Source organism: Ctenocephalides felis, unplaced genomic scaffold (genome assembly GCF_003426905.1).
Source record: "Ctenocephalides felis isolate EL2017-DRISC unplaced genomic scaffold, ASM342690v1 CF-g0.4_SCAFFOLD_01886, whole genome shotgun sequence".
Lineage (NCBI taxonomy): Eukaryota > Metazoa > Arthropoda > Insecta > Siphonaptera > Pulicidae > Ctenocephalides > Ctenocephalides felis.
In genome coordinates this window covers 19,393,916-19,407,505 of record NW_020538040.1, presented here as the reverse complement: position 1 = coordinate 19,407,505, position 13,590 = coordinate 19,393,916, and the positions used below count along the sequence as shown (strand labels likewise).

Genomic DNA, 13,590 nt, shown 5'->3' with positions numbered 1-13,590 from the left:
AATGACATTTACAATGAGCTTAGACAAGCTGCTGAAGCCCATCGTCAAACTAGGCAACACATGCAACGATGGATCAAGCCAGGCATGACTATGATGAGAAATTTGTGAGGAATTAGAAAACACTGCCAGAAAATTGATTGGCGAAAATGGCTTAGATGCAGGTTTAGCTTTTCCTACTGGCTGTTCTAGGAATCACTGTGCTGCTCATTATACTCCAAATGCTGGGGATAAACACTGTACTCGAGTACGATGATGTGACCAAAATAGATTTTTGGTACTCATATAAAAGGGCGTATTATTGACTGTGCATTTACTTGACATTCAATCCAAGTATGATAAATTATTAGAAGCTGTCAAAGATGCTACTAACACTGGAATTAAAGCAGCAGGGATTGATGTTCAACTTTGTGATATAGGTAAGATAGTTTTAGCACATTTAATTTATTGATGTATACAATATTTTTTAAAACTTTAGTCAAATATTTATGAATATCCATAAAATTTGATCATTATTATTATTATAAGCTTATTATATTTTGGGGAATAATTAGTTTTAAATATTAATTTGTAGGAGTGCTATCCAAGAGGTAATGGAATCTTATGAAGTTGAACTTGATGGAAAAACATATCAAGTCAAAAGCATAAGAAATCTTAATGGTCATTTATTAGTCCTTATCGAATACACTCTGGTAAAACTGTACCAATAGAGAGGCGGTGAGTGAGACAACTAGAATGGAAGAAAATGAGTTCTATGCCATTGAAACTTTTGGCTCAACCGGTAGAGGAGCCGTTCATGATGACATGGACTGTTCTCATTACATGAAAAACTTTGATATGCCATATGTCCATTGCGTTTACAATCATCTAAAACTCTTTTGAATATTATTAACAAAAAACTTTAGCACTCTTGCTTTCTGCAAACGTTGGTTAGATAGAGCAGGTGCTACAAAATATCAAATGGCATTGAAGGATTTGTGTGATAAGGGAGTTGTGGAGGCCTATCCACCACTATGCGATGTGAAAGGTTCATACACTGCACAATATGAGCATACCATAATGCTGAGACCTACCTGTAAAAGAAGTTGTTCCCGAGGGGACGATTATTAAAATAAAGTTATTGAATTTGTTTGTTAGCAGTTTTGATTTATATAAATTGTATATTTCCAATAATATAAATTACTGTTTTGCTACATTGTTTGTATATTTATGGATAATTTGTTTAATCTCTTTACATGAAAGGTTCTGATAAAACATGGAACTATTGCTTGTATGTGTATAGATTTTTTTTTTTTATTACAGTATTTAAGCATAAACTCTCGAAAATGCTACACATGTAGCAAATAAAAAACTTCCAAATTGTTCTCAGATAGATCCATTCATTTAGTATTTTGAAATTCAGTTTGAGCTATCTATATCCACATGAAATAAAAAAATTCTTTTCATATTATAAAATAAATCTTCATATAAAAATGCATACATCTTTTGGTGGGTACATGACTTAAGTTAGTTCATAACATTTTAAACATTTAAAAAAAAACTTAACAATTAATAAGTCATACAAAACAAATCACAACCAGCTTGTACTATATTCATCTGACTTTCTTACACGCTCCACCAATAGCTCTGCCAAATTTTCAGTTCCTAAAAATACAATATCATAATTTCACATTTTGAACAGCAACAACAATTTTTACTACCTTCATATAAAATAAGCTCATAAGTATTTTTATATTCGGCAAGCTTTCCAAAATATGGCTGAGAGTATTGTAAAATTGCTTAACAATTTCTTCACTATGCTCTCTTATATGTGCTGCAAAGTAAAATTTTATTTCAGATAAGATATATATATAACACTTTGACTTCTTAATAAATGCATGTACCTGAACAAGGTGCTTTTCCTATACATGTTTGATATAGTGTATGTAATGGAGTTGCACCTTCAGCAACCACATACAATGGCTTCTAAAGAAATTATATATAATTACAATAAAATAAAACAAACAAACAAAAATGTAATATTTTATAACAACTTTCCTGCACATGGCCTTCCATTTCAGACAAATGAATTTTATAGACAGAATTTTATATGATCGTCCTATGATTCCAGCAACATTCCGTTGTATCGATTCTAGAGACTGGTAAAATATTATAAATTATGTTACTTATTTTTCAGATCAAATGATTCAAGTGAAATGTTTACCTTGCAAGCTTCCATCATACCAGGAGGCGCATGGGTAACCAGCGATGGAGAAAAATACATTGAGAGCGGGATTAAAATAAACAATTTTTTCACAGGTATTGTAATATTTTCATTTGCCTCGTATTTCTAAAAAAAAAGTTTTATTTGAAACACTTGCAAACAAATAAAAACTATCGTTATTATTCTATTATTTTTCTACTATACTGACATCCCAAAATTGTTTTTCTGAATTTTCAAATTATCTCAAAATTAAATTAACTGCTTTTTTTTAATTTCATTATCTTCTACTTTCTTTAACACAATTTTGAAAAGTAAACTCTTTTCCAATTGATGAGAAATTCATTTAAAAAAATTTCTGACTTAACTTTTTGCTTCAAAAAAAAAAAATAGAAAAATTATTCTTTTTTAAGGAAACAAAAGGATCTTACTTCAATATTCTCTCTGATGCCCACATTATCATCACCATTATCGGGCAAAATTTTATTTAAATATCCATAAAAATAACTATGAGCCATTCCACTCCCATAGTCTAAACCTCCACCAGCTTGGATAAACTTAATATGATCACTTTTCGACTCAAACTGAAAAATGATTAATAATCAATCGTTCCATTCAAATAAAAGAACTGATAACATACTCCATTAGTGATAAAAAAAAATGAAATTGAATGATAACAAATATATTTCAGAGGCAGTTGTAGCACAAAAAAGAACTCTTTACAGTTGAAATAAAATTTTGAATTAAATGTGCAACAAGCTAATCTCATTCTTTTTTATAGCAATTAATTTTCAATAATCTACCAACTTGTGGACGTACAATATTAAAATGCTTTTGCATCCAATGAAAAATAACATTGGAAATTATTATCACAATCCCATCAACTGTAATATGGAGACCTACATGAAGCCATTTGGTAAAAAGAAAACTGAATAATGTTACCAAAAGAGTGTAACACTGATAATTTGGCTGATTGCGTCTTATATGCTCATATATGTTTTGCCCACGTACATAATTTGTGTAAATGTCATAAACTCTGAATATTATTTCTCCAAGAACAAGTCCAACTAGGCAATACATGGAAATTGTCACTGTTAACAAAGAAAAATAATTAATTTTGATTGATTGCATATATTTAATATATTATGCTTACGGAATAATTCGACGTCCAGAGACATTGTTTGAGTGGGTACTACTTATTGTCATTTGAATAAAAAGTTATATAATGTTGAAATTGTTTAAAGCAAATAAAACGGTTGAAATAGATCATTCCAGTTCTAGGGGTATATTTGAGAAAAATATTCTTTTACTACATGATTTACTACCTAACTATAAGCTAACTCATTTTAACATTTCTAAATGATTCAACTTCTTCATGATATCAAACAATTAAAAAAAACAACACCTGATCCATGACAATCGAATTTATTTAGAAACGCATTAAACTAGGGCATTAAACCTATAAGTTGCAAATGTTAAATTTAGGGTTACATTCGTTGATCCACATTTTTGTCATCAGAAAATCCGCTAATAATAGTCCGAGCACCCATGACACTATTGTATCACCATGTAATTCGAAAACCTAATATATTTGCCAATTTGCCTTTATCTCTAATTGTCAATTATGAATATTATGTCTAAAAATCAGCACGTATAATTTGCCTTGTTTGTAATGTATGTTATCGACTCGTGTTTCACAGGTTTTAGATTAAAATCTGTTTATTCTAGTTCATTTTAATAGTTTTGTCAGACTAAGTTATTTTTTTAATCTGGCAACACAAAAACATTTAGGAAAATGCATAGATAAAAGAAGAGTATAAGAGAAAATGTCATTTTTGAATCGATAGTAAGGATGAAATGATGAAATATAAATTTGAAAGCATATTAGCAAAAGATTTTGATTAATTAAGGAACTTGAGATATCCGTATATGATTATAAATCCGTTAAGTTGTATTAAACGAACTTCACTTTTGTATATGTGCCAACCTAAAGAGAACAATACTATTTTCGTATGTTGATTACGCATTTTATTATAATTTTGACATAAGTGCTAATTTTGACTAGCTGTGTTAAACATATTGTAATATTTCACAAATATTAACTGTGTGTGCATATTATAGTGAAAGCCATCATGTCGTTATTCGGTTCGATCATGGGAGATTTAGATGATGATCCATTTTTTGGGTATGCTTTTGTTTTACATATAAAATTATGATTGCTCGATTTTGGCACATGTGTCGAGATTTACTAAATTCACTGTTACTTCCAAGCAAATGTTACATAATAAAAATGTCCCTTTTTCCAGTGCTCACATGCGTTCCATGCGCCAGATGAATAACATGATGAATTCACTTTTCGCGGATCCTTTTGGTATGATGGGCGGCTTCGGAATGGGTGGCCCACCGGCCCTTACAATGGGTTCTAGACATAGTATGGTGCCATTTGGATTTCCTCCTATGCCACAATTGAATATGAACAGATTGCTAAGTGGTATGAGAATCGTTTAAAATTTTTTTTTTCCTATAAATATGTACTGTTCAAAATTAGTTTTTTTAAAAATGTTTTTATTGATCTTAGTTGTTTATTAATTTTATTTCAAGTGCCCTCGTGTAAAAAATAATTTTATAAAGGATAAAACGTTTTTTGAAATAATTCTTACTTTTTATTTTAAAACTTGAATAATATTGCTTTTGTTTCATTTGAACTGATTGATGTGTCGGTATCAACAAAATGATATTGACGATAATTAGACTATATATGGCGCTACAAAACTTATACATCTAGTATATTTCTAATTTTTTACTCAAATTTACAATACCATATTTAACATAGTACTTCCTCAGCATGACGTGCCCTTATGCAGTTTGAGAATTGCGAACATTATACTTACTTTGTTACTTTTATAGCATTGTTTTGCTCTAACACATGTCGGGTATTGGTAAAACAGTAATAAAATATGAAATATAAAGCTATATAAAGCAAACTTTATTTAATTTAAAATTACAACATCACTGTACAACAGCTCTATAAACTTAATTAAATCTTTGCGAAGATACCTCATTTGGCATTTTCTATTTGAGTACATATGTTCTATCAAATTTTTTGCAGAAATCTTCATATGTATTTTGTTTTTGGCTATGCAGATAGCCTTATTGTTAGAATATTTCTGCGTAAATAGCCCTCAACCTTTTTTAAAGATATTATTAGAAGATAGAAGTGGAAGATAATGAATAAGTAGTACTGCTATCAGAAATCCATGATGAGGATCCTAGCAAAGGTGAACATGAAAAAATTAAAATTTAATGTATAAAATGTAAAAAAGGCATTGATTTAGCAGAACATCCAGTAATATTATTTAAAAAAGAAATAAGCACGAAATTTGAACAGGTATTTTACAAGTGCTTAGCATCATATAAGGAAATTTTTAAAGATCTTTTACTTAAAGCAAGCATTTTAATATAAGTTTTTTTGTGTGAGCTGGTGGTAATGGAAAAATGTTTAAAGGATGAGGATAATTTACCAGTAATTATATATGATGAAGAAAATATTATATAATTCTTGTAATAAATCATGAATTTTACTATGAAAACATAATAGTGTGTTCTTTCTTAATTTTGTGAACCTAATCTGTTTTTTGTATGATTCCATATGACACAGTAGTTTTTGGAACATAATTCTTTTTTTATACAGGTATTACCTGTATTTATATATGCTAATTTATAATAATAATTTATATGAATATAATAATTATAAGTATATATAATATCTTAATGGCTTTTTCTTGAATTTTTTATAAATAGTTATTTACATATCTATTCAGGTTCTTTAGATTCTGGCTTGGGGGAACATGGGTTTAGTAGTAGTAGTGTGATGTCTATGAGCATGACTTCTGGCCCAGACGGACGACCACAGGTCATACAAAGTTCATCAAGCACCAGAACTGGTCCTGGAGGTATTAGGGAAACAAAACGAACTCACATTGATTCTAGAAGTGGAACTAAGAAAATGGCTATAGGTATAGAACTAATTATATATTACTTTGGTAATGTAAATACTTTCTAAACAATAAATGATATGTAATTAAAAATGTAGCGGTTATGTTGGCTTTATTGCTGAATTTAATACAATATAATAATACTGTTATATTATGAAAACATTTATCAATGCATTTTTTTTTGTATAAAATCAATTCTTTTTCCTTCAAAATACTTCAAACTGAAACTAATAGATTATTATTACTAGGTCATCATATTGGATCTCGTTCACATGTGATTGAACGTGAACAAAATACTATTTCTGGAGATCAGGAAGAAAGACAAGAGTTTATTAACCTAGAGGAAGAGGAAGCTGAGGATTTTAATCGTGAGTTTGAACAGAAAGCTCGTGAGAGTTTCCATGGACATTCAATTGCTCGTAGGCATTCCGGACTCCCACAAATTACTTCTGGAAGTAATGCTACTGGTGCTGGAGGGTAAGCTACTTTGAATAGAATATATGAAACATTTGTGGTTAATTATAATTATTGCCATTAATTTAATGGTAGTATATGAAAAGAAAGCTAGTGCCAGTTATATAAACACATGTTAGTATTGCCATTAGTTTCTAACTTTATAAGATTTATAATTACAACTGGTTACAATATTGCCTACAACAGCGAAAAAAAATCAGTAAGCAATAATTTCAATCTGTAAAGATTTGACAAAACTACATCCTCCTATATATTTTTTTTGAATTTCCTTAATTCACATTCAATTCGTCTTCAAATTCATATTAGGCTTTATTTATGATTTGCATGTAATTTTTATTAGTTCCATGTTTCTGTATTGTTTTCGAATAGTTTTCTTATACATTAACTGTATTATTTAATTCTTCGAGTAATTGTGAAGAATGAAATTATTGAAATTTACCAATCTGGATAACGAGAAAAAGTTCGTACTTTTCATTTCTGTTTTGATTGCTTTTTGATACATATGTATGAGTTGCTCACTATTTCAAGAGTTTGTCCCGCCTTTTGTTTTACAATTAGTTGTGCCTCGAAGAGTCAAATATCTTTTTGTTGCTATTTGAAAACTATTCAAAATTGAATGGAGAGCATTAAATCTATTTTGAAAATTTGTTTTTCGCAAGTATGTTTTTCTTTATTCTGATTCTTGATAAAGAACTTCTCAAAAGTTATATTGCTTAATGCACATGCAAATTTATTTACATTGGATATATGCTGGATATTGAACATCTTTTGCTGTATCATAGTTCGATATAGATTAGATAGTTCATTATTAGCTTAGTGCTATTCAAGTAAATTTGTATTCTAGTTATTAAAATAAGTTTTTTTTATTCAACATTTGATGCATTCCTTTAAATTATTGAAATATGAATAGGAACATTGTTTACAATATCTTGAATAGCACTATTTCTATGTATGTGCTTATATGTACAGATGTATATGCACGTATGTATGGATTGTTATATAGGAACCTTGTATATAATAATTTTTTTTATGAATTTATTTTTCAGTTGCAAAAACTTGATTTTTTTTGCAGAAAAATATATTCTTTAATATATACTATTTGTAACATAATCTTAACTTTGGATACTATTAATTTATTAGACTTTTATGAATTGATATCAAAGATCATTTTAAGATTTTAAAGTTTATGTTCAAGAAATCTTATTCATCAAATTTCTGATTCATTTGATTCTGATTTAAGATGTTTTGCATGATTCCTATAAGATTTTTAAATACATGGTTCCTATATATATATATATATATATATATATATATATATATATATATATATATATATATATGCATTGAATGTATACACCGTGTTCTGCATGTGATTTTCCTACCGCTCGCCAGATGGCGCTCGCGTATATCCGCCGGAAGCGCCGGCGGAAACGCACGACGTAGTTTGCGCACGCCGTCGCCGAATTTGTTGGCGCTGCCCGCTCCAGTATCAGGACACCATTCACCTAGGACAAGTACCAGGTTAGTGATTTATTTCTTTCTATTTACATATTTAGAGCCAAGTTAAACAGGGATATTTATCAAATATCACACGAAACTATTACTATTTAATTGTATTCAAGGAATATAATTGATTGATCTATATCAATCTATATATGTCTAATATCCTAAATCTATATATATTTTGTAGTCAATTTTAATTTTAATTCCAGATTTACTAGCTAATGCATATAATCAATGAATAAAGTTATTGATATTTTTTTCATCAGTAATGTATCACTCAAATTTCGTGTATGATTTGTTGTAACTTATGCTTTAGTTGAATTAATTCCACTGTAATCCGTGAACTGTAGTTCTTTACTTCATAACCTTTAGTGGTAAATTCATTGTGGATAAAAATGTGCTTCTTATGAAGTATTTGCCTAAATTCTCGGCTTGGAATCCAAGTTTTTAAACTATTATAAACTTCAAACTTACTGCTAAAGTTATGCAAATAAGTTTCTTTAAAGTCGAAGTGTGGTGACATTAAATAATGAATGGGTTATATGTAGTGCATTTATTATTGGAATGTTTATAGATATTGTTCAATGTACATAATGTATTATTGTAGAATGAATATGACTAGAAATCTGAAGTGTGCGCATTTTGCTTGATGTCTTCATCATTTCAACATCATGCTTTATTAAGGGTGTCATCAATTCCGAAAATCATCATTACTAATCATACTTAACAGGATCTTCATCTGTGCGAATTTTCAATTGTTGCATGTATCCATTACGAACTATTAAAACTAAATAAATTTAATGTTCTAACATTTACTTCGTTCACTGCTTTTATTTACACCGCTTGTTTCCAAAGAGAATTAAGAACATTCTCGCATATATCTAATATGATTGTCATTTACTTCATATATTATTTTTATCTTGTTATAATCAACAATACTTTTAATTATTCTGTTATAAAACGAATTGAAACATAGCTAAAAAGTATATTTATCCGATATTCTTAAATTAAAATGTTTTCCTGGGTTACAGGTACCTTAGGAGGCATTATTAGATTAATCACGAAACCGTTTCTCGTGAGTATTTTAGTAACAAATGATTTGTTTAATTAATTCAGTTAGAATTCAGTTCGCTCGTTTATTGTTAATTCTAAAGATGATGTATTGCTGTTTGCAGAACTATTGATATTTGGTTTTGATTACTACTTTATTCAATTTGCTTGTGCTGTTATAAAAATATTTTCTATAAGTGCTTGTTTTTGTTAATATCTATGCTTTATTTCTAATATTATCCTCAATTTGAAATTAACTTCACAGTGGTTTTGCATCGTTATCGATATTTGTTAAATACAATGCGCTATATTTCAATATCAATTTCTAAATGATCAGTTTTTTTACTCAAAAGTGAATACGATTTTATGATGAAATATGGATAAACACCTAAACAATTATATTGGCTTTAAATTTTAAAACAAACATTCGAATATTTAAGGAGCTTGATATTCAATATAGTACTTTTCAGTATTTGGTATATGTACTTTTTGTATATCCAAGTATAGGTAATTAAGAATAAACAAAGGTCTCAAAGAAATTTTGACTACTATCATTATCTAGTAGATCAGGTTATACGTGTGGTAAATGTTCATTTGAATTTATTTTTTTAATTTAATGACTATTCTATTATATCACTCTTGATTAGCTGGTATTTTACAATAATGGTTACTAGTAGTATTAACATATTTTTATCTAATTGCTATACATAATCAATAATGATTAACGTATTCACAGTTGTATTGATTGTGAATCTTAAAAATTATCGTCGATCTGACGTTTATGGCATTTATTATTTGGTTATTATAGTGGAAAACTTTGTTATTGATGTCAACAGCTTATTAATTAAATCACATTTCTATTAAAAATTTGCTCATTGCATGTGCATTGTATTTTAATATGCTTTGCTAATTACCAACAGTTAATTTTTTGATTAACATGGCTCTTTAACAAAAGCAATAATGTGTTAATTTTATCATTATTATTGTATTATCTATAATAATATAACCTACATATTTTTGTAGATGAGAGTATTATATTGTATATAAAACTAATTTTCTTTTAGTAAATGGGTAAAAAGCTTACTGCAGGAAATGATTAGTACAAACCAGTATTTTCCTCTTTCGTTTTTTTGCCTCCAATGTAATCAAGGCGACTTCGTCGTACCAACTATCGCCTAAGCCGTACTTGCTTTATAGATTTCAGTCTAGGATCACCTTTGAGTTAAACGGGTCGAACATAATAATTAATGTAAAACCTAAAATAAAACAATTTCAAAGTAACAAATTTACTCATAAAATTATTAAGTCTCTAAGTGCTAAGAAATGAAAGTGTGGAAAGAACTTTGGAAAATGATATTTCATCATTATTATTTCGCATTTAACTAAAAAAAATCATAGTACCAGTAAGGTCTTTTGCACAGACACTAATTAAGCCGCAAGGTCTTCAGAAGTTTGAAATTATAACTTCTTACCCAATCTTAACAAATATAAATAATCATTAAAAAGATAAAAATTGAGTATTATTTTGACGGCAATGACCAAAAGGCTTACGAAAGTCAAAAAGTATTAGTAGAAACTTCACGGAAAACTTACTTTCTGATTATTTCTCTTTCACGAAGATAAAATATAGCCGAGTTATACAAAAGAAATCCAATTGATAAAAGAAATTTCCTTATTTTCACTTCTGCTTTTTGTGTTTTTCTTGCAAATAATTTAATCAATCTTTTCCTCACACATCAGTGTTTTCTGTGTGTTAATAACTTGTTTTTTTAATTTTTCTGCAATAAAAAAGTAAATTAGGCAGAAATGCTGGTTATTGGCCATATTTTTTTTTATTTGTTGACTTTGTATACACGTACATTAGTCTTATACATTTAAGTTATCTTCACAATTTTATTTTATTTGATTGTATAAAATTATATAGCGTGCCATATATCCTTTTGTTGTCAATAATGTTAAAAATTGGTTGGAAGGGTAATTTTTGCCTTACTATCTTCCTTCATAGTTCTTGTCTACCTTTTTCCCATTTTTTGCACCCCATAATGGCGTGCTCAGCATCCGCCTTAGTCGCTCCATCCAAGCAATAGCATATTGAATTGACTATATTGCTATAACAGCCTTCAGAACATTTTGCTTAAGTTGATAGAAAATTGTGCCACATGTTTGGATATGTACTGTTCACTTTTCCTGCTTTTCCTTATTTCGACTTTTTAGCTTGGTGGGTTATATTGGCATATTGGTTCTAACATGTTTCATGGCGTCAATATTATCTTGCTGAATTACTTCACAATTAGAAAATTTATATGGATTCGAGGATAATGTTGGGTTTTTTTACATGTTGAATCGTTAAATATTCCGGTCTGTCATAAATCGTCTGCTTCAGGATAATCCAAAACCTTTGACTTATTGGTTTCAGTATCGCAAGACATCCGTACGCAGCCACATCAAGGCGCGCCATTCGGCAAATGAAATCAGTTTCGGGGCACGGAGCCTCTTCATCAAATGATACTCCCAACAACGAATCGAATCAAGAATAAAATTTCGTAGAAAATTTGTACCATGTTTACACGACATCCTTAATTTGGTAGTGCTTATGTAATTCGGATAATCATCCTTAATTTGGTAGTGTATGAAGCTCGGATATAGGGATCAGAAAGAAATGTTTATGCTGATTCATAATATTGATACATTATATTTTATACTTCATGTAAATGAAGTATAAAATGTGATCAACCAAAGTCTTCAGGATGTGTATACATGGATGTGCATTGGATGGTATCGAAAATGGAATACATATTGCTGTTATGCAATGCCAAGAATCAAATCCGCACTAATAATAAGGAAGTGTGATTTTACGTATTCCATCATCAGTGGTTTTATTACTGATTCGTAAATTATTACCAAATTAAAAATGTCGTGGTGCACGATGTTTTTCTCAACAAGATTGTTCATTAAAATTAAAATCTTTTTTTGTATTATAGGTAAATGAATGTAAGTGCGGAAATGTGAACTTTCGGAAATTTTTAGTAATTGCTAAATTGCTCATCACTTGGCAGTTGTTATCTCCTTTTATATTTTTAAATAATTTGGAAGAAAAATATCTCATTTTATGCGTAAAAAACTTTATCTTCAAATATTTTCTAACTGTATTTGAGATTTTTATGCTATATGTTTTGGACATGTTTTTTTTTTTTCAATTCTATGTAGTTATTGGTCAATTAGCCCTTTATTATGAGTTTTATTGTAAAGCACATCTTTTTCTTAATCTATTAAATTTGATATGAGTTGTTTGTATAAATAACTATTCAAGTTCATAAAAAATTGAATAATATTTTTAAAATAAAATGAACTTTCTAAATCGTGTATAGAAAAACGCAGGGGCTGCGTCGAATTGTTTTGGATTTTTTTTGTAGTGTGTGCCTACTTTATTATTATTTATTCAATCGGCCAAAGCGTTTGCGAACATATACCTTTGGCCACCATCATTGTCGAGAATTTTGGAATAATTTCATGTTACTGCTAATATTGATTAAAAAAAGCAGTGGTGATTATGCTATGATCTAAGTTTTATAAAAATAATACTATAGTGCTATGATATTAAGAAGTAAGTGTATCAAACAATTGTATTTTTTACTGCACTAAAAGCTTTTACGTTAAAATAAGAAACATACGGCCGGACCGCCCTTCGATGTTGCATCTCTCATTTTTTTGCAACGATTGCAAATTGGTTTATCTATTTTTATTTAAAACTGAAAGTTCTTAGAGCAGTAAGTTTTTACAACTATTTGATATATTATATTTAATAATTGCACAAATATATTATGAACATTTTATGTAAGATATGCTATAGGATTCAATGTAGTGATTCTTTTCAATAATCTAAGAGTTGCTTTACTAAACGATTTGAATATAAAATATTTAAAATTTTGTTTTTGATATTTTTTCTATGTTAAAATTAAGCAATGTTTTTTTTTATATTGAAGGGATTTTCTAAATATTTGTGCAAGTGAAAATCGAAATTACAGAGAATTGACTCAAATTGTAATTTATATATACATAAATATAATTCAAATTTATATGTATATATATATATATATATATATATATATATATGCATTTGTATATGTTTATGTATATATATATAATATATATGAATTGTGTACATGAGGCCATGGCAAAAAACATTCTTTGTCAATGTTTTTGGCATGTGCATAACTGTAAATTATGATATTATAAATATTTAAATGTGACCCTTGTGTTTTATTCGAATTTAGTTCTTGCATGAATTTTTTTTTAACACAATATTTTTGTCCTTGTGGTTACGCTAATTTACTGTGAAATGATTTTTATTTCAATATGGTTCTTTTTTTA

The 13,590-nt window shown here is 28.6% G+C and overlaps 2 protein-coding genes and 1 pseudogene across 3 annotated transcripts; 2 read left to right on the top strand and 1 right to left on the bottom strand.

Annotated features, from left to right (window-relative positions):
- The first annotated feature begins 1 nt into the window (after position 1).
- Positions 2-1,107, top strand: LOC113374722 (annotated as a pseudogene).
- A 460-nt stretch (positions 1,108-1,567) lies between these two features.
- On the bottom strand, positions 1,568-3,416 carry LOC113374721. Its single transcript, XM_026614694.1, has 7 exons — positions 3,351-3,416; positions 3,140-3,288; positions 2,629-2,781; positions 2,201-2,326; positions 2,031-2,135; positions 1,881-1,962; positions 1,568-1,641 (listed from the first exon to the last, which is right to left on the bottom strand). Exons 1-7 carry the CDS (start codon positions 3,373-3,375, stop codon positions 1,568-1,570), a joined length of 714 nt encoding a protein of 237 aa, XP_026470479.1. The 5' UTR covers positions 3,376-3,416.
- A 913-nt stretch (positions 3,417-4,329) lies between these two features.
- Positions 4,330-12,258, top strand: LOC113377245 (myeloid leukemia factor-like). 2 transcript variants are annotated; one of them, XM_026617491.1, is made up of 6 exons: positions 4,330-4,382; positions 4,504-4,688; positions 6,019-6,213; positions 6,441-6,669; positions 8,059-8,187; positions 11,636-12,258. In XM_026617491.1, the coding sequence occupies exons 1-6, from the start codon at positions 4,330-4,332 to the stop codon at positions 11,754-11,756; spliced, it is 912 nt and encodes a 303-aa protein (XP_026473276.1). In that variant the 3' UTR covers positions 11,757-12,258. The 2 variants fall into 2 exon arrangements, with proteins under 2 accessions (XP_026473276.1, XP_026473277.1); XM_026617492.1 differs by lacking the exon at positions 11,636-12,258 and adding an exon at positions 9,201-9,244.
- Positions 12,259-13,590: the final 1,332 nt, after the last annotated feature.

Bases quoted from the DNA above. Each gene is read 5' to 3' on its own strand.
- LOC113374721 (XM_026614694.1), bottom strand. From the start codon at position 3,375: ATGTCTCTGGACGTCGAATTATTCC. The intron at 3,289-3,350 runs GTAAGCATAATA...CTTTGTTAACAG, and splicing joins TCTGGACGTCGAATTATTCC to TGACAATTTCCATGTATTGC. The intron at 2,782-3,139 runs GTAACATTATTC...ATCATTTTTCAG, and splicing joins ATCAGTGTTACACTCTTTTG to TTTGAGTCGAAAAGTGATCA.
- LOC113377245 (XM_026617491.1), top strand. From the start codon at position 4,330: ATGTCGTTATTCGGTTCGATCATGGGAGATTTAGATGATGATCCATTT. The intron at 4,689-6,018 runs GTATGAGAATCG...ATATCTATTCAG, and splicing joins TATGAACAGATTGCTAAGTG to GTTCTTTAGATTCTGGCTTG. The intron at 6,214-6,440 runs GTATAGAACTAA...TATTATTACTAG, and splicing joins AACTAAGAAAATGGCTATAG to GTCATCATATTGGATCTCGT.